At 36.1% G+C, this 26,605-nt stretch overlaps 1 protein-coding gene across 1 annotated transcript; it reads right to left on the reverse strand.

Moving 5' to 3' along the window:
• Positions 1-718: 718 nt before the first annotated feature.
• trmt44 (tRNA methyltransferase 44 homolog) lies at positions 719-25,217 on the reverse strand. Its single transcript, XM_030162806.1, has 11 exons — positions 24,661-25,217; positions 24,472-24,589; positions 23,348-23,567; positions 23,197-23,265; positions 22,516-22,623; positions 21,602-21,673; positions 18,649-18,755; positions 16,460-16,643; positions 11,838-12,165; positions 2,814-2,930; positions 719-1,235 (listed from the first exon to the last, which is right to left on the reverse strand). The coding sequence occupies exons 1-11, from the start codon at positions 25,007-25,009 to the stop codon at positions 1,000-1,002; spliced, it is 1,908 nt and encodes a 635-aa protein (XP_030018666.1). The 5' UTR covers positions 25,010-25,217; the 3' UTR covers positions 719-999.
• Between the last annotated feature and the right edge of the window lie 1,388 nt (positions 25,218-26,605).

Raw genomic sequence — 26,605 nt, forward strand, 5'->3', positions numbered from 1 at the left:
CAGAATTTCTACTTCAGCATCATTTTCAACAGACTTGTATACTAGTAGTTTGTGAACTAGGCCTCTTTTTCAGTATTATTTGTTGCTGTATTTTTCAGGTATCTTTGCAGTACTTATATTTAGTACTTATATAATAAAGTACTGTATTTTTCTGACAACTTGTTGCTTTCTCTCCCGTACATTTTAACACATATACCTACCTATGCTTTTGTGACTGTTTTTTTGTCTCACATTTATTTACATGCATTTACATAAGTATTTATTTAGGTTTATAACTGTTACATGAATGTTTTCATTTATTTGAAGGAAGTTTAAGAACTCGTAATTTTTTCTAAGTGAAAAAATCACAAAAACACTAATATACATTTTTTTTCTAAAATGATAAAATCATATACTTGTGATGGGAAAAAATGTATAAGTCACAAGCAAAATTCACTATATTTGCACCAAACACGCCTAATGATTCATCTAAATTTACAATTTAAATCTACAAATTTCTGATTTTTTTCAGAAAATGTATGCCTGTAATCTCAATAAATTCTTATTTTTTTCATCTTATAACTTTGTGAGGCTTATTCTCTTGAAAAATGTGAACATTTTCATGCTCCGTATTCTTTTACTACTTACATACTTTTTTAAATACTTAAAGTGGTCCTAATACACTGAAAATGCAAAGTGTATATATCGAACACATCCATAAATTTTTGTTTTTTCCTGGTGGGGGGGTGACAACTTTAATCGTAACAGATTTTTTTCTGGACAATGTTAGATTGTATAAACTTAGTGAATGTTTTATCTTTTTCTCATAAAGTTCTAGAGCTTTCTTCTGTAAATTTACAATTTCAGTGTTTTTTCTTACTCAGCATTTTTGTTTTGTTAATACATAAAGTGTTCTAATATGGCTAGAAAAGTAACCACAGATAACATAAATAGGTCGTTGTCCTCTTAGAGAAACATTTATTGTCATTAATTAATATTAATTAACATTTAAATTGAAAGTCAGGGTAAAAGGCTGTTCTTTAGTTTCTTTAGAGGCCGGGTCGAAGGTCGGAGGTCGTTGTGTCCGTGAGCGAAGGCGCAGTGTTCGGCCTGCAGGGGGCAGCCCTGAGGGTGGTGGATATGAAACCAGCAAGCTCTGGTTTTCAGAGCCCCGGGGGCGACCGGTTTCCTCCTGGCATCCGACCTGGAGGACTTCCTGTCCCGCCAGTCTCTGATGTGGACCTGCCCCCCCTCCACTGACAAACAAACAAACAAACAGGACAGAGACAGTTCACATGTAAACGGTCTGTGTGGTTTTGTTATTAACATGAGGCTAAAACACATGAAGAACTGTTAGGATATATCTTTTAAAAAACTTTAGCTACAAAACGCTTTTCAAATAATGACAATAACACTGAATCTTCCACCATGTTGAATCAGAATCAGGATCATCTTTATTCACTACGTTCATAAACACATACAAGGAATTCTGTGCCGTAGATGTTGTTTCTCTAGTACATTATAAATACATAACATAATAGGCACTCTAAGAAAGTAAAACAAGAAAAAACAAAAACTCTATATCATCCTGAGACCTGGAATGGAAAAGTTTGGGCTTTTTTACATTAAATAATTGTTACAGATTTTTTTATCTTTATTGTTTTTCAGTAAAGCTGTGAAAACCTTGTCTGCTGCAGAGAACAAAAGTGCATTACTGGGTCTGAGGAGGGGATACATATAAACTGCATCTTTATGTATCTCTCTATATACCTAAAGATCGACTAATATACAGTTACAGTGCAATATATTTGTGTGAATGCAGATTTCCAGGAAGAGTGTTAACTGCTCATTAAAGTCAAACATTACACGTTAAACTCAAACCAAACTAAGTGAATAACCAACTAATTAATAAGTGGACCAAAACTTTAAAATGTCTTCTTCAATTTGTGCATTTCAAAGGATGTATAAATCCAGTATAAGAACAAAATATAGAACATTTTCTGAATAAGCGAAAATCTAGTTATAGAAGAATGCATAAAATATTATTCTGTATTGTCTATTTGTATTTAATTAATTAATTAATACAGACTATCATAATTAGGAGATATTATCACATTTATTAATGATTGTATTTGTAGTAAATAATGAAAATGCATTAATATTATAGTTTATATTAAAAAAAGAATGATTATACAAAACTGATTGTGTGTGAGGTGACTAAAAAAATGTACGTGAATGGTTTGTATGGATGTTTTGTGTTATTGTAAAAATATATAGGAAAAAAAGTGTGTTAAAGCAAAGGAAGCAGAATTAATTTAATTATGAGTTTGTAAAAAGGGGTAGGAGTCTATAAGTTATGCTTCTTCCCACTCCTTTTCTAGTGCCGAAAATGTAGTTTGACCATGTTGTATGGTTCTATATTTGATTCTATGTGCTCGAAATAAAACTACACTAACCTCTTAATTTACTCTTGTATTATTTTCATTTCATTGCCCAGAAACGTCATCATGAACCAAAACTCCCTTCAATCTCATTTCCGTCTCTGTGGTTGGTTAATTCGTTGACAGGACCAGGGTTAGACTGAGTACATTTACATTTACATTTATGCATTTGGCAGATGTCTTTTCCAAAGCAACTTACAGGGGAAAACCAATCAAATCAATTAATCAATCAAAATTTTATTTATATAGCGCCAGATCACAACAAAAGTTATCTCATGACACTTTATATATAGAGTTGGTCAAAACCAGACTCTAAGCCAATTTACAGAAACCCAACAGAATCCTCCAGGAGCAAACACCTGTGACTGATGACAGTGGCGAGGAAATATTTACCTCTAAAGACCTGGTGGTTGTTCTTCAGGAGCGTCTGCAGACCTCCACACTCGTTCTTCAGGACCTGCAGGGTTTCCTTGTCCAACAGCCCAGCGACCTCGCCCACAGAAAGGCTTCCTGAAGAGGAGGGAGGGAGGATGAAAGACTGGAGTGACGACGCTCAGGAGGAGGTCGATCGATGTAAAATTCATCAGGATATTAACACGCTGCCTCAGGCCTGCGCAGGAGTCGTCTCTATTCAATTCTAAGGTTAAACATGAAGGATGTGATGCAGCTGCTCCGGTGTGAAGGCATGATCAAGGCTAAATATGGAACCTTTTACAGATAACGGACAAAAAAAAACTTAGTCACAATTTGTCAGCGTTAGTCAGGCTGTGAACTGAGCTCAATTAAAGCCGCTTCACCAAGCTGTCAGAGCAACCAGCATGTATTTCACCTCCACATCTCCATCCGCCAATTGAGTGTGAGTCATTGCCGTCACTCACCCTCTGGGATGGTAATTTTAGACACCAGACAGCGAAAAAAAGAACAAAACTGAGGTTACGGAAAAGTCTTACACTACGAGTTTGGTGGATCTGCGTAAGCATCACCCACCTTCAAGTCTCAGTTTCATGAATTTTTAGTTTTTTTGTTTTTTTTTTGTTTTTTATTTCTGGCTCCCCCTCTTTTCCCCCTCACAGAAGAAAATCCAATCACCACTGACCTTTGGTGAGTATAAATGACAATGTCCTCCTCTTTTCACTGACATATTGGAGAAGGCCAAACCACAGCAGGATTTCCAATACAGCTGCTGCTTTTTTCAGAACAATATCTGAGTAAAACCCGCAGATGTCTTCATGATATTTTACCACCAATAATGACAAATAAGCTCACTCAGACGGTCGCTGTCAGGAAGTCACAGTCCGACAGTTCTTTTACTTTTGCACCAAATTTCTTCCAGAACTGTAGGAAATAAGAATTGGAACACTATCTCTCTTCAGTTTATAGTTAACCAAATATTTTAGCCTATAAGTCATTAATGTTTTTCACTGTCTTCTTTGGGTAAAATATCCCTCAAAAAAAACAAAAAAAAAACAAACCAAAAACACATCCAGTCATAGGAAAAGAAAAAAAAGGCCTGATTTGCTTGATTATTGATTGACCTACAGTATATACAGAACATTTAACTAAAACCATTAAAAAAAAAAAAAAAAAAAAAAAAAAACTATCTTTTTAATGATAAAAACTTACTTTCTGGGTTTCTTCTGGACATAACCACCATTGCCTCTCTCAAATTTGGCATTTTGGACATTCCCATCTTTGCTTTTCTTTTTTTTGGACTTAGAAATGACCATATTTGTACAAGAGAGTGGAGATGGAGAAGTTAGCAGCATCATTAGCTAGCGATAACTTACACAAACACAGTAACTGAGTGAAAACACCAAACCACACCAATACTTTGGAAATACTATGTTCAATGGCAGCTAAATGTGTTGACATTCAGTTACTTGATAAATATTAAGACACAGTAAAATACTTCACATGATGTAGAAAATGCTAATTAGCAGGCTACCAAACAGACTATATGATACATGATGATGAGTGCTAACACTGGCTAATGTAGTTCAGTTTTAGTATACATCAAACCTTAAAGGGGTCATATTTTGCTAAACCCACTTTTATTAGTCTTTGGTTCATTTATTTGTGTATTTGGACCCTAACAGTTCAAAAAGTGTGAATTTGAACCCTCCAGGTGCTGCAAAGCTATCTTTATATTCATTCCGCCAAAAATCGAGTGGATTTCTACAACCCATTTTAATTACTGCTTAATTTGTTATCTTTTATAACTAGTTACATCACGACATTTACGCATATAAGGTCAAGACTTCCAACAAACATGTCTCAGAGTATGCCATAATTGTTTATCAGCAGCAGCGGTTGTAGTTAAAACTGAAAATATGTCCAAACTTCTAGCCAATTACCTCGAATGTTCAGTTGTTGGTTGTATTAATGAACACAAGTGGCTGAACGGAACAGAACAACCGAGAGGGGGTGAGGTGTGAAGTGGCTCATTTGCATTTAAAGGGCCAGCACTCAAAACCACCTTTCACATGTCATTACTCAGAAATAGGGTTGAAGATGGACCTGTGGAGTTGAACCAATGAAGAATTCAGACCCAAGCAGAGCATTTACAGTTTATGTAGACCACAGGGAAATGTTTGAAAATGCATAATTCCATTTAAAAAAAACAAAATATCCCTCCTTTAATATAAAGTCATCTAAAGGTCATGACCATAACCTGTGTGTAAAGATGGATGTTACACACTGCGTACAAATGAAACAGACGGTGTCTCATTAGTTCCCAGTCACACGTTTGATGGATTCAGGGCTGTGATTGGTCACTACAACTGCCAATCACCTAGGTTTATCAAATCATGAAGATGAAGATTTGAACACACATATCTGATGAACTCTCCCTGAAAAGACAGAAACATGTAACAAATATGTTTGTTCTCTTAGTTCTCAGTCCAACAGAATGACATGGAGGGACATATACCTCAACCAGCCAGCAGGGGGAGACAGAGACGCTTTGACTTAACTTTAGAGAATTATCCCAATACCCATTTTTACAGTCAACGATCAACACTAAAGAACCATCTAAGAAGCTTTGGAGCTTTAGGAACAGCAGGTCAAACTCTAGCTCACTGACATTTACTGGTAAAATGGTCAATTTCATCAGATGTTTAGATTAATAATATTTTATAAATCTTACTATTTTACTCTTTAGGACAGTTAGGCACTGACTTCACTTTCAAGCCGCGATCCCTAACAATACAACAATAATATTTTGCAATATTATACAAACACCTTTGCCAGCGTTAGTGTAATTTCTTGACCACAACTACAGAAGAGCTAAAATCTCTTTTATTCAATGAACAGAAGCTAGAAGAATGCTTCTATTGGCCCTTAACCTCTCTATTCCCACTGGATTGTTGGTGATCTAGTTGCTATGGTGTATTAAATACTTTAGTTTCTAAAATTAAAACTTGGTTGCTGTAACATTTTAAAAAGCTTAGATTCTCTGCAATCGAGTCACTAACTTAATTTTTTTCAGTATTCCTGAGCAACAAAACAATTAATGAAAGAATCATTTGGATAGTGATCAAAGCTAATGAGTCTGGTGTCTGTAGTTCAGGTTGTATTTTCTCCACAAACTGAAAAAAGAAATGTTCTGAAACTAGAAGTTATCTTTAAATGAGGTGTTAATGATTAACTCCGCCAAGGAGGTTATGTTTTTGCCAGGGTTTGTTTGTCTGTTTGTTTGTTTGTCTGTCTGTCTGTGTGCAACATAACTCAAAAAGTTATGGACGGATTTTGATGAAATTTTCAGGGTTTGTTGGAAATGGGATAAGGAAGAAATGATTAAATTTTGGTGGTGATCGGGGGTGGGGGGGGGCCCACGGGGGGGTGGCCACTGATCAGCCTTGGCGGAGGTCTGCGCTCTCCGAGTGCTTCTAGTTAATATAGGTTTTGTGGTTCTTCAATTATAAGCTTAAAAATGATAAAACATGTATTAGGTGGGAAGGAATATATTAAAGCTTATCAAAACGGGAAAACTTTTAAAAAGGACCACTTTAGATATTAAAAAAGATATTTTTTATTTGTCTGTCTGTTAGCAAGATAACTCAAAAAGTTATGGAAGGATTTTGATGAAATTTTCAGGAAATGTTGATGCTGGCACAAGGAACAAATGATTGCATTTTCATGGTGATTTGGGGGGGGGACTTATCTTCCTTGGCAGTGCTTTTTGAGTATGCTCTGTATTTTGCATTTTTAAGTGAAAATTAGGTATTTTCTTGTATTTAATGTACTGATAATGTAGATGTTCATTAAAACTCAAAGTTCAGGGTTATTATATCCAAAATAGAGAAAACTGAAGAAAAAGATTATTTTTCTGCACAATATATCATTAACTGAACATAAAATAAGTGTCCACTGTCATTGATCCAACTCCATGGGTTTTACTGTTGAATTAATGTTGTAGAATATGCTGGTGTTTCCACAGTAACTATGGAGCCTCTGAACATCCAAATGGGTCATATCTGACCATGAAAAAATGACAAACCACATTTTAAGCCAATTATTTACATGTATTGATAGAATTACTCGATCAACATGTATCAAACATTTTATAGCAGTGAATGATTTTGGTTGCTGGTGGACGTTTGAGTCTTTAAGGGTTAAAATAAAATGCTTCTCCGTCCTAACTGTCCTACACAAGAACATCAGTGATGACTCTCAGATCTTAACTATCATTTTCTGGCCACTTTCATTCGTCTAAAACATATTGTCTGCCCAAACACTTCCTAAATTTAGCCGGTCATATTGCTTAGTTAATCTGTAAAATATGTGACTCACTCCCACATTCACAGACGGCGGCAGAGCCAAACACAGCGCTGGTCCAGAGTGTGAAACTGGGCAGACTGCCGTCCTGAAGCCCCGACGCCAGGGAGCTGCAGGCCTTAATATAATACCAATACACCGTTTAGAGCTGCCCTTTACTGTGTACCACGGTAATGACAATTAATGGGAGGAGGCCAGTATTGACAGACTGGACTGAGCTCCGACTCAGACCATTATTAATGGCTCAGTTTGACATACCGGTGGACATGTTTAAGGTTCAGCGTACACCATGCAACATCACAATGACCAGCAACGGATCAAAGTCTTGTTTGATGGATTGGTTCTGTTGTTTATACCAATTCAGAATGAAGCTCAGAAGAGAAAACAGCCGAATGGTGAATAAAATACACATAAATATTCATATTTGTCAATCATACTCAGCATGGCTGGACTATGGAGCCTAATTTACGTCAGAACAAAGTTGGACATGATGAAAAATCTGCCAAAATTGATAACAGAGACAGGAAATTAAAACAACTTCTTCAGTTTTCAGATACTAAATCAGGGGTGTCAAACTCCTTTTAGTTCAGGGGCCACAATAAGCCAAACTTGATCTGAAGTGGGCCGGGCCAGTGAAATATTAACATAATACTATATAAATAATGCCAACTCCAAACTTTCCTCTATGTTTTAGAGCAAAAAAAGTAAAATTATGTGATGAAAATGTTTACATCTACCAACTATCCTTTAAAACAATGTAAATAACATGAACAACAGAAATGATAGTTTGTTTTAGTGTAAATACAGTAAAATCATATGCAAATGTTTACATTTACAAAGAGAAAAATGTGGAGTTGTGAGTAGTTATAGGTTATTATGATAGTATTTTACTGATTCGACCCACTTGAGATTAAATTGGTCTGTATGTGGAACCTGAACTAAAATGATTAACATCTTCAGTGTAATTTTTACATTTCACAAATTCATCCCATGGGCCAGACTGGACCCTTTGGCGGGCCGGATTTGGTCCCCGGATCGCATGTTTGAGACCTCTGCTCTAGATGCTTTATTCCTCCCTGTCTCAAACTGATCCAAAAGAGTCACGCTGCTGTTTTTATTGAATTGCCAATGGTCGCATTATTGCCGCAGTGGCAACAAATACGGAAACAGCTTCATTGCCTCTTGCAACTGCAGCTGCATGGAGCGCTGCTTCCCACAATGCACGTCGTGACAAATTTCCGAAAATGCCTGAGTGACCTACCGGCTCTGTTTGTAAAGAAATGGATTGTTTATGGTGGAGTAGACTTCGGAATTGTTCACCATGAGGGAAGAGGTTCAGGTGAGTAATCACGGAAAGACTTACGGATTTGTGATACTTAGGCTATGACTTGGGTTTTACAGATCTGATGAAAAATTGGTGACGAAAGTCATACGCAGCTTTTAAAAAATGTAGCTCTATGTGTCTATGTCAGTGATTTTTTAATTGTCCTCTTATCATCTGAGCATCCTAATTTCATTGTAATAAAGTCTATTCTATTCTAAAAATACTACAGCATTTTTACAACTAAATTGATCATATATAACACTTCTGCTGTAAGGACATTATTAGTAAAGTGCAATAATTCCACTCAAGTAAATGAACAATGTCAGATATGTGTTGTACCTTATTTATAATTTCAGATGTTATATTTTATAGTTTAGATTTGTCCTTAAGAATTTTAACATTATCTTTTACAGCTTTTATTCCTGTTGTTTATGGATCTTTTTGGTTTTTTTTTACCATGTTAATTCTCTTATACCGGTCTGGTCATCCTAAATTTTTATGTTCATTCTCTGTAACTTCAGTGTGAATTGTAAACCTTGCGTGCACAGAGGAAATGCCTGGAAAGCATTTATGCCCCAATGTTTACTGTTGCATGTAACTCACGTCGGATGTACATCTACACAACATTCATCCTCAGCACCGTTACATAACCACATGAGCCTAGTCAGCAAAGCAGCATGAATAAGTAACTCTAAGATATTGTAGGCAGAAAGCGGAATGACAACCAGGAGGTTTTAAACTTCACCGCCCCAAAACAGAGACACTGGCACCCATAAAATATCACTGACTTATGTGTCATGTTCAATAAATACAGCAAATCTACAAATGTGTGCAGGTGAAAGGAGTTATTGTAGTTGATAAACGTGTGAATTTCTTGAAGATATAACAGGAAGAAAAGGAGTTTCCACAAAAGCATCACTTTAAAACCCAAAAAACAAACACCTTTATGATGTCAGTGGTTCTTATGCTGTTTGAAGATGGATTTAAAGAATGGGAATGAAACTGAATCCCTGAAGCCTTCATAGATCGAGTTGGTATAGGCTGACTTGCCCTGAATTTACCCTTTGTTCCAACACAGCAGATAACTGGTAGGAATACCTCCATACAAATGCGTACTCATGCATAAATCATGTCTGCTGGTGCATTATTCATCCAGTCATTTCTATACAGAGTTACAGTCTTTATTTCTGCTCTCTGGTATTTTCTACCTCTAATTTCAGTGACATCCTGAGTATTCTGTGTTATCATCGTAGCGGTGCTGCTCATCTCGCTGTGTGTGGTTTTGTGGCGGTAGTGGTGGTGGTGGGGTGCTCAGGCGTCAACAAAGGTGATGTGTGGGCGTTGTGTATGTGTGGTGATGCTGTTTGGCGTGCAGGAAGTGACTGGCGGTGGGTGAAACGCAGGGTTCAAAGCGGCATCGCTCTGCGCCACAAAGGCAGTGCTGACTGACTGATGAGGAGGAGGAGGCGGGAGGAAGAGGAGGGGTCACGGCGAGGGAGGTTGGAGGTTAGATTAGATGTTAGAGGGAGGATCAGACGAAAGGTTGAGGCCGTCAGTGCCACAAATGACCTGGAGATATATTTTAAGGTGCTGAAGGAAAGTGTGGAAGTGTGTTAACCCTTTATCGAGCAAGTGACTATTTTTGGACATTTCTGCACACATTACAAGGCAGTGACAGCGACAGTTCCAGTGAGGGCAGTGAGGCAACAATCTCAGGTCCAATGTGGTCTACAGGGTCCACTTAAGGACCACTTAAAATCAGATAAAACCACTTAAATGAAAAAGACTAGAATGACTCCTGGTAAAAACTGACTTAGTATTTGTGGAAGTAAGAAGCTGTTTCTCAGGATTTGTTGGAATCTAGTGATCATCATAGTATCACTTTAACCCTTATCAGGCAAGAGAGTATTTAGCGAGGACAGTGAGGCAACAGTCTCAGGTCCAATGTGGTCTACAGGGTCTGTAAGGTCCACCTCTGCATGAACAGTGAGTGTACCTGCTTTGTTAGGTACCATGAAGTGATGGTACTAATGTAAGGAATGATGTTCAAAGGGAGAATGTGGATGTGGACAGGGGTCTGGATCAAGCACATATAGTCGCAGAAAAAATTATTAGACCATCAAAAGCAATCAAAAAACAATGGTTATACAATCAAGTACTAACTCCTGTGTGCATCACGTGACTAAAACTGACAGAAAAGAATGATTTAATGGAAAAACCAACATTACACACTTCTGTTTTTTTGACAGTTAGTTAATATCAGTAAAGCAGTGGTTCCCAACCTTTTTTAGCTTGTGACCCCATTTTAACATCACAAATTTCTGGCGACCCCAGACATTCAAAACGGAGACTATTTTTATTTGCTAAAATTAACTTATTTTTGATCATGTAATAGTTTGCTATACTATGTTGCAAATAAACGTTAATTTTAGACGACATTTAGGCTATATAAAGTATATTATTATGGACGGAGTTAGAAAAGCCAGGTGTAGATTACTGCACAAAGTGAGAATTTTATTTTCCTTGGTCAGGATATGTACAGTCAGTCCAGCTTGTATTTACAAGGCTGACAATTAATACTGAACAAACAAGAACTCAAACTATGAATTATGAAAGAGCTGCAGCATCTGAAACCGACCACGATGAACATTTGAAAGATAAACAGTACCACAGTGCTTCAGTTTCAGCTTCACAGTTTGTCATGTCTTTTATGGATTGGGATCGTTTCTCTCAATTCACCATATATTTTTATTAATACGTTTTTAGGGGGGGGTTAGCAATTGCTAGAAATTTCAGATGACCCCATTTGAATTCCAGGCAACCCCACGTGGGGTCCCGACCCCAAGGTTGAAAGACACTGCAGCAAAGTTTTGCACATATGTCCAATGGAAGAGTGACTATTGATAGTCTATAAGAGTAAAAAGTTTATAACTGATTAATCAGCTGATATCACTGCCCCCTTGAAAATATTCAACAATAACAAAAATGATCTATTTTAGATTTTATCAGAGACTGAATAAGTGCAGAACTGCATATTTAAGTTAAAGTAATAAAGCATAAAAGAATAAATCAGTGAGTAAATAAATCTGAATCTCTGACCATCAAATTTAAGTTAATAAATCTGGAACTAACCATAAAAAGAGGCGTTTTTGGTGCCTTTGCCCTGCATTAAGACACCACAGTTCAGATCGCTGCAGTGTTGATAATAAGGCCGAACACCTCGCTGTGTCCTACTCTGGATTTAATCTGTACCAGGTCATGTCCACAGAGACTTTGTTTGTTTATCTCAGATGTTTTCTTGTTATGTCACAGCTCACCTCCTTGGTTCCAGGTCCCGCTGTCGTCCACGTTCATCCCCAGAAGAGCGTTAGCGACCAGAAGCACCACACCGTCAACGAAGTCCCGGGGGAGAGCGGCGCAGTTTCGGACCGTTTCGACCCTGTCCCGAGGCTGGAACCCGGCTCCCCAGTCACCCCCGGGGGTCCCATCAGCCTCTGTGGTCTCATGGCAGCAGTTGTCATCGTTTCTAATAGTCGACCTTTGACCTGTGGTGTTCTGCCGGCTGTGGATGTAATGGGCTCTTCGCTGCTCTGCTTCGGTTTCTTCAGATTGGCTGTAGTTTCTGGACTTTCCCACCAGACAAACCTGCAGAGAAGAGATGAATTCAACAGTCCATGGATGAAGAAGATGCAAAACAAGAAACTAAATCAGAAATAGTAAGGAAGAGACTATTTATGCAAGTTACAAAGTGTGTAAGTACAAAAGACGATAGAAGAGAAGAGAAGAGAAGAGAAGAGAAGAGAAGAGAAGAGAAGAGAAGAGAAGAGAAGAGAAGAGAAGAGAAGAGAAGAGAAGAGAAGAGAAGAGAAGAGAAGAGAAGAGAATTTATTGTCATTGCAAAATACCTTAGTATAGTGCAATGAAATTTGGTTTTACATTCCGTAAGGTGCTCAAGTGAGTTACACACATCAATTAAACATTCAAGAATAAAATATAAGTATAAAACAGTTAAGTAAAAAAAGATGAATTCACAAAAAAATCAGTTAGAAATAAAAAACAAGGCTTTGATTTTATGCTGTAATATTCAACTCATACATAAATGCAGCATGAAATTTCATCATGAGGTCCTATGGCAAGATATAAAACATAAATCACTCTAAAATCTGATTTAAAATGAGTTCTATAAGTGGTTTTAAGTGTATATTCTATAATAATTCCAACTCTTGTGATAATCAGAAAAATGTTTGCACATCATACATAATCATCATCATAATCAACCAGACTTTTATGACTTCATGATTTTTGAGTTGTAAGTGCAGTCACACTAACCTTTGACCCCCATATAAAAAGCTCAAGTCCCACCCCTTACGGTTCTGCCTTACATTAGAAAACAAAGTTATTATATTGAATGGTGAGAGACGAGTAATGTCCTGAATCTGATCCTATTTGACTTATTCCATCATTTACATACATGATGTTAAAGTAAACGATCATTTTACAAGTGAATAAAGAGCTGAATTTCTTGTAAAACTGTTGAAGTATCAGATGGTGAAAATCTGTAAATACACCCTTGTCTCTTGTACCCAGATTAAATTGGTTGCCATGGTAACGCTACACAACACTTGTACCAATATAAGCATTCTACACAGCCATGTAGCCAGAGGAACATCAGATAAAAGGTCGACAAAAGCAAATTTCAGGAAATTTCTGGAGTAGATTTGGCACGTTCAGATACTCGTGTTCGTGGTTGTATGTGTTTTGGCTGTTGTACTACATACTATGAAGTGATCTTATGTGGTTCTTTTGACAATTTAAGATCTTTTTCTGAAGTTTTACATTTATTATTGTTACTGTTGTTGTTATTGGTATAAGTTACAGCAATAAAGGGTAGACCATTATTATTGTTTGTTTGTTTTGGTTTTTTTGGGGGCGGGGGCATCTTAAATCAACTGTGCTTAGGGCACCCAAATGGTTAGCAGCGGCCCTTACAACTCAAACAACAATCACTAAAATGGACAAAATATGTAAACCAGTCTAGCAGTCTGAGACCAGTTTATGTCAGGAATACTCTAATAAAACTAGAAAAACACTTGAAGAGCACAGACCTCCGTCAAGGCAGATTAACCCCTCCCCCCTTTTTTTTTTTCTTCAGTTTTCTCTATTTTGGATATAATAACCCTCAACTTTAATCTGAGCTTTAATGAACATCTACATAATCAGTACATTAAATACAAGAAAATACCTGATTTTCACTTAAAAATGCAAAATACAGAGCATACTCGAAAAGCACTGCCAAGGAAGATCAGTCTCTCCCCCAAAACACCACCAAAATTTAATCATTTGTTCCTTGTGCCAGTATCAACATTTCCTGAAAATTTCATGAAAATCCGTCCTCAACTTTTTGAGTTATCTTGCTAAGAGACAAACAGACAGACAGACTAACCCTGATGAAAACATAACCTCCACCGTTACACTCGGCGGAGTTAACAACAGACCGATGAGACAAACTTTGCATCGCTAAGCTAACACTAAGCACATCCAATAGTACAAGTATTATTTTTCTATGGCTAAAACTCAAACACAAATAAAGGTCACATTATGAAGAGATGATACTGAACACTGTCATACTTTTGCTGCTTTCTGATCATAACTTGGTTTTATATGAATGAAACTTCTGCTATCGGTTAATCCATTGTGTTGTGTTACATTGAAATGATTCCCACTGGAAACAAATGGCCCAGGGTTTAACAGATTAATACTTTTACACCTCGATATGGAAGATGTTTCAAGGCATATCACATGTGGTGGGAGATACAATCCATCCATTGAGCTATTTAATGCTAAACTACAGGTTTCTTTACAAGTTTTACCACAAACTAAATAACTACGTACAAATACACTTTAAATTGTCAAACATCATACGTATAAATAGTGGAACATTCCTCTGTCCATTGACCTCTGTTCATATTTTTTCTGAAGTTATGTCCCATGATGCACAGCGGAAGGGGCGGGGCTTTGGTTCATCCCTGAATTCAAGCCAACGTTTAAGCCAAATGTGAATAAATTCCTGAGATATCACAAACAGGACAGTGGAAAACCTGTAAACTTACCAAACCAAAACATAAAAACACAACTCATCATTATCCACATTCGTTAAACCACATTCTGCTGGTTCTTGTTCTGCATCTGCTTCTATCATAGCCTTTTAATGTCTCCCAAACGTCCCTCTGGGGACAATAAACAGCTGATTTACTTCCGTCTTCCTCTAAATGAGACTCAGGTGGAAATAAAGCAGTGAAACACAGCCGGTCTCCACTGAAAAACACAAACACATATCATACTAATTGCATAGAGAAATCTTACATGACGTCTCTGTACTTTTACAACATTCAGTAATTCAACAAGCATCTGTGTTCACGATACTTTAATTAATCAGAAATAGTGTAGTTGGTTAAGAGTATGAAGTATGTTTTTCTCCATTTCTTTTGAGGTAATGAAGTACAAACTACTTCTTAAAGTCAATGCTGTGATTTTTAGCTGAAAACACATGTAGTTTCATAAATGCACAGAGTTTAACTATCTGTACCTATAAAAATGTATTGGTAATGTTTGACTAATATGAAGACATGACCTCCTTTAAACATATCTAGACTTTTACTTCATCCAAAAATTGCTGTAATTTCACCAATTTATTTTTTGTTTGCTTATAGTTAACTATATATCACTAGGCTCACGTAATATTGTATTACAGGAGTAGACTTCTTTTGTGAGGTTTGAGGATATACAGTCGCGGAAAAAATTATTAGACCATCAAAAGTCATCAGAAACAATGGTTATGCAATCAAGTACTAACTCCTGTGTGTATCATGTGACTAAAACAGACTTAAAAGAAAACATGGAATGCCTAACAGCACTGTTTTTGGCAGTACAATGCCATAGATATTGATGTAAAAACTGAAGTGATTTTGGTTATTATCAAGAAAACCATGGAAAATGGCTAGATATCAGCTCTGAAATTAATCTCTCATGAGCTATTTTTGTTGTTATCATTATATTTGTCCAAACAAATGTACCTTTAGTTGCACCAGGCATTAAAATGAACAAGAAATTGAAGAAAACAAGGGTGGTCTTACAATTTTTTCCATGACCGTAAATACTACATATAGCACCCTTAAATCATATCCATCCGTAATACTGAAAAACTTCTCTTGGAACTGGTTTTATGGTTTTAGTTGGTCTTCACTCCAAAACTAAACCTGCATCCCTTTTAAGACTGCCATTATAACAGGCTGCCTAGGTGTCTTCATGTTTTCTTTGCAATAAAAGGGTCAGAAAATGTCTTTTTTGCCAATTCATTTGCACCTTTGTTTTCAGGAAGAACTTAATTTTCAATAGCTGTCCATTAATCATCATTATTATAAATGATAAATGCTTACACCAGTGTGTTTTTAGTAAAAAAACGAAAAAAACGGACTTTAAGTTTTTAGCATATTTATTATCAGAAACCACTGTAAATGTCCGTAATGAAACTTTTTCAGGATGCAAAAATAAACTTTCAACTATTTTACATCTGTTCAAACATGCATTTTGCTCTTGAACATTCAGTATCCATATTATGACTTCATATATGTTGTTATTTCCTAGCATTTTTTTGCCTTGTAGAAGTCTCTGAAACAGTTCCTTTCTACTTGTAATAGAGTCCCACACTGCTGCTGTTAAGTGTTCAGGATCTCAGCTTTCCGATGCTGTTTGAATTTTGTGGATAGCAGAAACGGTTCAGGAGTTACAGTAATTTGAACGCTGTGAAGTGCAAAATGCAGCGCTGGTGAGATTGCAGTTGTTAAAGGGTTAACGCAAGTTCCATTAGTTTTCCAAAACTTTTGACCTCTTACTGAACAGAATATTCTGAATTTGACCTCTGACCTCTGTGTGAGCCTACCCGTTTGGTGGATGGGATCCTCAGACAGTCCTCCTCCGTGTTGAAGCCACTGACTTTGCTGACCTCTGTAATAAAGTCGATGTATTCTTTATACTGAGACTTCTGACACTGGCGTCGCTGGTATTTCCCGCAGAAGTCGAAGAAGCAGCAGGGGAGGACGAAGAAGCGGCAGAAGTACGACGACCTGGAGGACGAGAGCAGCCAGGATCAAACACCTAAACCAGGAAGTCAAACTCATCTTAGTTCAGGTTCCACATTCAGCCCAATATGATCTTAAATGGGTCAGACCAGTGAAAGAATAACAGGGAAAAAAGGACAATTACATTAGGAATCTACAAAGTATCCTTTAAAAAATGTGAATAACATGAATAACCTGATATTTCTTACGAAAAATAAGTGCAATTTTAACAATTTTTGCAGAATATTGATAAAATTACACTTATTTTTCTTAAGACATTGCACGTTCACATTTGTTCATATTATTCACATTATTTGTGAAAAGATAATTTGTCAATTTCAATATTTTCATGTAGTTTTACTTTTTTTTAACATTAAAAACGAAGAGAAAAATGTGTAGTTGTCAATATTTATAGGTTATTATGACAGTATTTTACTGGTCTGATCCACTTTAGATCATATTGGTCTGAACTAAAATGATTTTGACACAGCTGCAGTAGCATTTTGTCTTTTTTCATACATTCATTAGATTTTTTATATCATATTCACTTTCCCTATTTTTTGGTCAAGTTATTGCTTTCTATTATTTAGTAGGACTTATTTGATTACGTTTGTTTTTAATAGTGTTTTATCAATTGGTTGCTGTAATTCAGTTTTATTCCATCATTGTTTTTCATGTTTTTTAATTTTTTTAAGGTAAGATAAGATAAGATAAGATAAGATAAGGATAAAAATAACATTTTATTTATCCCACCATAGGAAATTTTCAGTTAACTGCAGCATCATACAGCATGCAAGTGCAGATAAAGATAAGTAGAAAAACCCCAAATGAGTAGAAAATGAAATATAAGAGAAAATAAGAAATTTGATATTTATATGAATATTTATATAATAAAGAATTTTAATTAAAAATTAAAAAGCAATGCAACTAATTTTTAAAACATACATTCCCTCTGACTTCAAAACTATGTATTTAGGACTCACAACACCTCCTATGAAAAAAAAATGGATATCTCTGGAATGTCCTTTTGGCAGCAGGGAAAAAAGCAAGAACAAAAAAATGGATGGTACAAAATAAGCCAGCTGTTCAACAATGGGTTCAAATAACCAGGGACATTCACAAAATGGAAAAAATCACCTTTACTGCTAATCTAAAATTAGAAATATTCATCAAACATTGGAAAAAATGGGAACACTATGTGAAACAATAAATGCCAAATGTTACCTTGGTCCCTTTTTATTTTTTTATTTTTATTCTGTATTATTATTGCTCGTAATCTTTCTTTTTTTATTGAGTGTCTTACAAAGCTAGATATGTCCATGATGTTCTCTCTGGATGTTTGAAGGAAAAAAAAAAAAAAAAGAATCAGTTTTAATCAATAAGAAATTTGCACAGAGACAACCAGAAACATATGAACCTCTCTGCACCTTATTTGATGGAGAATGTGTTTTTAAATATGTACACTGAGTAATATGTAACAGATTAATGTGACTGGAAGATGTTGTGTCTCTTATGCTTCAATAAAAAAAAAAGAATTTAAAATTAAATAGTATTTACATATTTACATTGTGGTTGCACATGCACTTTTTGCCTGCTTTCCCCTGTACAAGCTGTTGTTCTATTATGGTTTATATTACTGGTCTGACCAACTTCATACTGAATTGGTCTGTGTGTAACTGTATGATTGTTAATATCTTCAGTGTCATTTTTTCCATTTCGTAAATTCATCCAGCAGACCAGATGGGACCCTCTGGTGGCCTGTTTTGGCCCACAGACTGTATGTTTGAAACCCCTGACCTAAACAGGAAAAGAAAGGAATGACTGTATTTTCTACTGGAAACACTGTTAGAATAAGTGTAGAACCACAGGAGGAAACCGAGGCTGAACATCGCCATCAGCTGGTGGAACGTACACACTCATCCTCCCACAGTGGCTCATAATGGGATTCTAAATTGGAGAGATCAGCTGGTACTCGAGCTGCGGAGTGAGATTGTATCTGCTGATGACTCGCCTGGACGCTATAACGGGGATCCACGGCGTGAGCTCGTCCGAGTGGTTCCCAATCAGCCAGTCTGTACCCGGGAATAAGAAGCACTCACCGGGGGTAATGGCCTTTTCCTGAAATAGCAAAGAGACCGACAAATATAAGAGCTCTGTAGAGTGGGGGAACATGCACGAAGGCTTGATTTGATTTTCAATCAGGTTTTTGGAAATTGTCTCGGACGTTAATGCCCTGGACGGACATTTATCAGCTCCTAAGTCCACACATTCTTCAGTGAGATAGAAGTAAGGACAGTTTTATCCTTCTGATACCCAGGAATGCACTTTTTATCCACTGTACGGGACAAGAGTTTTACAGCATTACTTAAAAATAAATAAATAAATAAAATCACTGTCCACTTCAGAGGATAAAAATAATATTGAAATAATGAAAAGGAAAAAAAAACATATCTGAATAAAACTGCTGTCATACTATTTCTTCCAAATACAACTGTGTAAGTAATCATTTATCACACAGGAAGTAGCCCCTGTCTGATAAATGAATTTTTTTTTTTTTACTTACAAAATCACAACAACAAGAAACTACAAGTCACCACAAAAAAAAAAAAAAAAAAAAAAAAACAATAGGCAAAAACCAAAACAAAAGTAAAGACAAAAGCCATGAAGGAAAAACAAAAAAGAAAAACAAAAAGAAAAACCTGATAGATGACAATAGACAAGAACTAAGACAATAGACAAAAATCATGCAAAAGAAAAAAAAAAAAACACAATAGCCAAAATATACATATATATGATGTATATATATATATATATATATATATATATATATATATATATATAAACACACACACACACACACACATACACACACACACACATTAGAAGACAACAGACAGAAAACAAAGAGACTAGACAGCAAAAACAAAAAACAAAACAAAAAAATGAAGGGACAATAACAGACAAAAAAACAAAAAAAAGACGACAAACAAAACCAAACAACAAAAGTACCTTGGAGTCCTAAAAATACTCTGACATCATTTTACATAAAAAAACCCCAGCATATCCCAATAGGTTCCATCTTCATCTCCATGAATTACTAACAATTCAGTGTTTCCTGTTAATCCTCTGTATTTAACCCCCTCAAATACACACACACACACACACACACACACACACACTTTTCTTGGTTCTCAGCTGGTCTGGCTTCAGGACTAACTATCACCCCTCAATGACAAACTGATAAAAGTTAAACTTCTCAGATTTATTGAATGAAACGTGGTGTATTTTGTCCCTGAGATAAAACAGAATATCCCAGTATGAAAACACAGAAGACACGTTTAATGATGAACCAAACTGACCAGCAGGTGGCGATGCTAAATGTGGAAATATTCCCTTTAACACTAACTTAGGTACATTTCAACCAAAACTAAAATGTATCTTATTGTGTTTTTAAGTCTTTTTCATCTTGTTGTATCTTTAGCATTGTTTCAGTCTTAAATCTTTCACTTAGTTTTCATCTTTTTGTTGTTATTCTTTGTCTTGTTTCATCCTCTGCATCATTTTTGCGTTATGTTTTTTAGATCATTTCTGTCTTACTGTGTCTTTCATTTAGTTTTCATCTTGTCTCTTTCTTTACCATTTTCATCGTTTGTTGTTATTGTTTCTATCTAGTTTCGTGTTTCCAAAAATGTTCATATTATTTTCGTCCTGCATCGTTTACGTCCTGCTGTTATTTTCCCATCCATTTATGTTGAAACTGGTCTCTGTCAACTTGCCTAAGCGATACAGTCCACATTCTGGACCAAACATTCTTCCAGCCGTCTGTTTTTCTGCTCATTTCTTCCATCCATCATCAAACGTCATAAATGAAGAGCATCAGCGTCTTTGTGGATCAGCTTTAAAGCTTTAAAATAAAGGTTCAGGACTGAGGACTGGTCCCTGAGGAGTCCCCGAACATGGCTGTGAAACGTCCGCTCACACAACCCGGTCAATAATTGATTATGTGAAATGGAAGCAGTCAGCAGCTGGTTGTCAAATGGATGATGGAGTCCGGAGACAGATGGAAAACGACGGCATTTCACTGTAAATGTCTGTACGTTTGCATGGATTCGTCTGGATGCAGCTTCAGTCTGGTGTGTTTTTGGGAGAAGTATCTTTTTTGCCGCTTTAAGTAATTCACAAAAATAAATAATAAGAGACGTAAGCGAGGTTTAATTTGGACATTTTTGTTCATTCTTTTGTTCATTTTGTTAGTTTTCTTTACAATTTTGTGGATTATTTTCTTGTTTTTGTAAGACCTTTTCATCTCCGTAGTTAAATCGTTTATCATTAGACATTTTATGGATACATTTCTTTACTATTTTATTCGTTTTTGTGCATTTTGTTGATAATTTTGTTCATTTATGTTCATTTTGTGGATTATTTTCTTGTTTTTGTTAAGACTTTTCCATTTCCTTAGTTAAACTGTTTCTCATTAGAAATTTTTTGGATTGATTTCTTTATTAGTTTATTCATTTTTGTGCATTTTGTTTATAATTTTGCTCATTTATGTTCATTTTGGGGATTATTTTTTTGTTTTTGTTAAGACTTTTTACTTTCCTTAGTTCAATTGTTTCTCATTAGACATTTTGTGGATTAATATCTTTTCTGTTTTATTCATTTTTGTGCATTTTGTTTATAGTTTTGCTCATTTATGTTCATTTTGTGGATTATTTTCTTGTTTTTGTTAAGACCTCTTAAATTGTTACACATTTTGTGAATTAATTTCTTTACTATTTATTCATTTGTATGTATTTTGTTAATAGTTTTGCTCATTTATGTTAATTTTGAAGATTATTTTCTTTTTTGTGTATAAACTGGTGTTAAACCAGGGATGATGCCTCCACCTGTGATCCAGATTCATGTGAACTACCCTCGTCCCGACTCAACCCCTCCAGACCCTGGTTTCTTGGTGGTGGTCTCACCTCCAGCAGAGTCTGGGGTCCGTACATGTCCCAGATCTTCCTTCTGCGAACATCGATGCCCCTCCCCGAATGCTGCAACACAAGACACCGCCACTGTCAGACACTGTTCAACACCAGCTTAAAGACAACCGGACCCATCTGGTCTGTACCCGGTCCACTAGAGGCCTGGTCCAGAGGGTCAGACCTAGATCAACCTGCAGCTACAGATTTAGTCTGGATCAGTCTGGTCATGATCCTGAAAATACCAGGTTTAAGCAACTTTGACTAAGACGATAAGAGAGGTTTCATTTGGACAGTTTTGTTAAGTTTTCTTAATTTTCTTAATTAAATTGTTTATCATTAGTTATTTCATGGATGAATTTCCTTACTATTTTATTCATTTTTGAGCATTTTCTGGACTATTGTGTTAATTTTTACTACTTTTCTTCAGTTTTCTGATTATATTGTTCATTTTTTAAATTTTGTTAATGATCAGATATATTGTTTTGTCTTTTTCTCTTTATTCTCTTCATTTATTTATTCATTTTTATCATTTTTACTTGTTTTCTTTGTTCATTTTGTGGCTTATTTTCTTGTTTTGTTAAGTTTTTTTTTTTTTTTCATTTTCTTAATTACATTGTTATTTTATTCCTTTTTGTCCATGTTCTGGACAATTACATTTATTTTTGCCATTTTTCTTCAGTCTTTATTTTGTTCAGATCCTTGTTTACTTTGTGTTCTGTTTGGAGATGATAGAACAGATTAACCTGCAGGTACAGATCTAGGTCATTCCAACTCCTCTAGGTCAGTCTGTAAAATGAGGATTTAACTTTTTTTGACATAAATAAAGACTAACAGCAGACCTTACTGGACCGGTTCTGTTAAAACTGTCTTACATCTACAGTACATATCATGTCCAGTGTCGTCGGACTCACCCCTTCATTGGTCAGGATGTGGACCAGGAGACCATTTCCACAGCCCAGATCCACAAATGTCTGTGGAGCGTCCAGGTCCTTCTCAGCTCGTTCCTCTGCCCAAAGAACCTGAACAGAACCAGAAGAAACAGAGAATGTCAATTACCCGGTTCTGATCACATGACCTGACGACACATTAATATGAGCATCATGTGACTCATTTGTTCAGTGGCAACATTAACGTCACATATAAAAATGTATAAAAACCGTGTTCATGTTCTGTGAAATCACATCCATTTTTATTATTGAATTCATTTTTTTGTATTTTTTCACTTTCTTTTTCTTAATTCATGAGCCGTTCAATGCTTGAGTCATAATTTTTCATCATCTTTGGTCAATTTCTATGTTATTTTGTTCATTGTTTGTCATTGTCTTTATAATTTAGTTAATTTTCTGTTCATTTTGTGGCTTATTGTATTAATTTTGTCATTTATAAATCTGCAGAAGAATTCAAAAGTAACATGTTAGTCAGAAGAACAAGGCTCAAGAACTCCGGTTTTTTAAATTTCTGAATCACATGTTTTGCTTGTGTTCATTAAATAAAAGAGTCTCAGTCACATGTCAGATGTGAATCTTCTGAACCTTTTCCAGGGATGAAAAAGATTTGTGTCCAGTTAAAATCTGATTAAAACTTGGACTCACCAGAAGATACGTTGCTATGGCAACATCTTCATACACAAACTTCTCTGGATCCGTGACCTCGGGCCAGACCTGCAGAGACACGCAGAGCTGAGGACTGAGCCTGACCAGGATCAGGACTCTGACAGGCTACGGGACCAGGATGGGGGCTCACCTGGACCAGGGCCTTGTACTTGCCCTTCAGCTCCTGATAGATCCGGCTGTACTTCTCCACCGGCAGCAGTGACAGGGTATTTCTGAACTCGCTGCTTCGGGACTCGGTGGCCCAGCGCTGGAGTCTGGGGACCAGGTCTGAGCAGAGCCAGGTTGGCTTTGGGTACGCAACACCATCAGAGAACCAGGACTCTGGATCTAGGATGTGGAGCTCTAACGTCCTGTGGATGAAACCAGAGTAAGACCTGGATGTAGATGTGCTGGTTCTGGACCAGAAGAGAATGACTGGTCCAACTGAAACAAAGACCTGCATCAAAATGACACTGAGTATGACTGAGAGCTGTGTTTTCCAAAACTCTGGTCCAGGACCCAAAACAGATCAGCAAACACATTCTAATGAGTCACCCATTTGTAGTATTTTTGTTGTTGTTCATTTTATCAATTTGTTTTCATTTTTTGTCAGTTTTGTTCACATTGTTCATTTTTATTACCGTGTTTGTTTTTACCATATTTTTCATATTTCTGTCCATACTGCCAATTTACTATTACAGTAGTTCTATTGTATTTAGATTTGTATATTGTTAAATGTTTTTTATAGTGGGCACGTTACAAAGATATAAAACAAATAAACAACATGGGAAGAACACACCAGGGGAAATATCCTAGATGTGGTTTTTGTCATGCATATGAAAGATATTGTAGTTTCACCACAGCTGACCCACAGGACATCTGTCGAGCCTTGTCGGATTCTCTCAGCACCGGAGCATATTTTTCTAAGTTCTTATGAATCTCTTTTCCATTTTCCTTCACCATCTTTAACACCAAGAAGAAGGGGCGAGAAAACGTTGACAGGAGCTAACGTTTTTGCCCCCTAACACTAAACACTAAACAAAGCATGGATGCTCCGTTCTTTTGCATTTAAAGAATTCAACCAGCACTTTGTATTTATTTCTCTATTTTTAAGAAAGATTTACAAACTATTCTTATGGTTATTACAACAATTTGCCATGTTTCAGTGACTCAAGAGGTAGAGCAGGTTGTCCAGGGTTTATAATTTAATCCGGGGCTCCTCCTGAAAGGGTAAATGTTAACATTTCTGAGTTTTTGCTTCTGTTTTGGACTCACCACGTCCCACAGTCCTGAAGCAGGAGTTTAATCTGATAAATGTTGCCCTTCTTCAGAGACACCCGCCCTTCTGCATCCTCCTCAAATGGAAGAAAAGTCACCTGTTGAGACTCAAAGTCTGCAGAAGAAAAATACAGTTGAACAGTGTCATTAAATGGGACACTTCAGAGCCTTTGACTGAGCTCTTACCTTTAAGTACAACTTCTTTATGCAGGTTTGAACCATAGCTGTTCACTTTAGGAATAAACGTCCTGATACTATAGGACCACGGTTTGTCCTGTCCGTGTGTCTGTTCGGGTGAGAGGAAAGCCAACACGTCCTCTGAGAGTCCAGAACCAGATCCAGAACCAGGAAGGTCCGGGTCCAGCAGGAGCACCAGGGTATCTCTGTCCACATCCTGGCTTTGAGTTTCTTTAACTCCACACAGACGCTTGTTGACGACGTGAGGTTTCTTTATCCACACGTCCACAGCTGACCAGAAACCTTCAGGCAGAGTTTCACATCCTGACGGGAATTTTACATCGACTAGTTTTGGCATAATTCTTCATCGGAGACGAAACCCACACGTGTGTTTACATCCGAAAACCACTTCCGGGTTTTTCCCTTAATAATACTGGCACTTTAAACTCGAATTAACAACCATTTCAGAGTAAAATGTTGATAAACGTAGGCCGTGTGGTTCTACAATTCATATACTAGCATAAAAATGTTTTACCGCGCCAGTATTTTGTAAATAACAAATAAAGTGTCGCTAAATTGTGACGTCATCAAACGCGCCGACTGAGCGAATCAAATAATAAACTGAAATAAAGATTACAAAAAAGAATAAAATAATAAAAGGAATTGATTAAAAGTAAAAAAAACAAAAAAAAAAAAACAAAAAACATTTAGTTAATAAAATAAACACAATTGAACAAAAACAAGAAAATAATTCGCAAAATGATTAAATATGAATAAAATAAGAACAAAATTAACAAATGAATCAAGACAATGAACAATAAACGAAAACACATAATAACATAATAATAAAGACAAAATAATTAACCAAACGAAGTAAAATGAGCTAAATGACCATATGACAACAACAGAATAATCCAGAAAAAAAAAAAAACTATTAAAAAAATTATAGTAACGACACAGCAGAGGACGCTGTTGTTCAGTTTTTAATTTAATTAGTGGTAAATGTACCTGCCCATATAATTTAATGTTCAGATTAAAATTTAGATGTAAAATAACCTGACAAGAGAGTAGCATAGACATAGTTACAGTAAAATAAAAACACAACAACCAAGCAATTTTTGTGCTCTAAGAATACATAAATATAATATCTAGGTGTGTGTGTGTGCGTGTGTGTATACAGTATATTTATACACATATACAGTAGATTTATCATATTATCTATTGTGTAAAATCTGCATCTAAAAAGCAACTAAAGACAAATGTCATGCAGTAAAAAGTACAATTTTTGGTTAATTCTGAATGATGTAGAAAAACTCAGATAAAGTGCCTGAAATTTGTACTTAAGCAGGAGAGGAAGTGTATTTTGTTACCTTTCACAGTTGGTTATTAGGATTTATGAGAGTCATAATAAATGAGTGTTAAATTTCAAGTCAATGTTTATTTCTATGCATATATTTAATGTGTTTCTCTACTCACTTTACTCAGGTCAGATGACTCATACATTTTCCCAGGGTTGGTTTCCTCTCCTCTGGTCTGACTTGTGTATCTTCAGCCTCCCACACTGAAAACTGACACTGAGAAACTTAGAAATTTAGAAATTTCAGCCTCGAGACAAAATCGAACATTTCAGACATCACTCGTCACTCTGGTTGTCAAACTCAAATGAGGGTTGTTGTCTTCCTCTTTGTCTGACAGGAAAAATTTTGTGTCTGGTGTTTGATTAATCATTGAATTGCCATTGTTGCTTGTGATTAAAAATAGTGTGGGAAAACAGTGATGCAAATGGCATTTTCTGGATTTGAGCAGAGTTTAATGTTACAGGTGGATGGAAGTCCTGTTACTTTGAGGCTTCTGGTTAAAACTCTGTAAATCACTGCACTTTGGGAGTCAGTCACATTGTCTGAAAAAGGATAAATTTGGCTAAATTTGTGGTAAATATGATGTAATGATTGTA

Source organism: Sphaeramia orbicularis, chromosome 18 (assembly GCF_902148855.1).
Source record: "Sphaeramia orbicularis chromosome 18, fSphaOr1.1, whole genome shotgun sequence".
In the NCBI taxonomy this organism is placed as follows: domain Eukaryota; kingdom Metazoa; phylum Chordata; class Actinopteri; order Kurtiformes; family Apogonidae; genus Sphaeramia; species Sphaeramia orbicularis.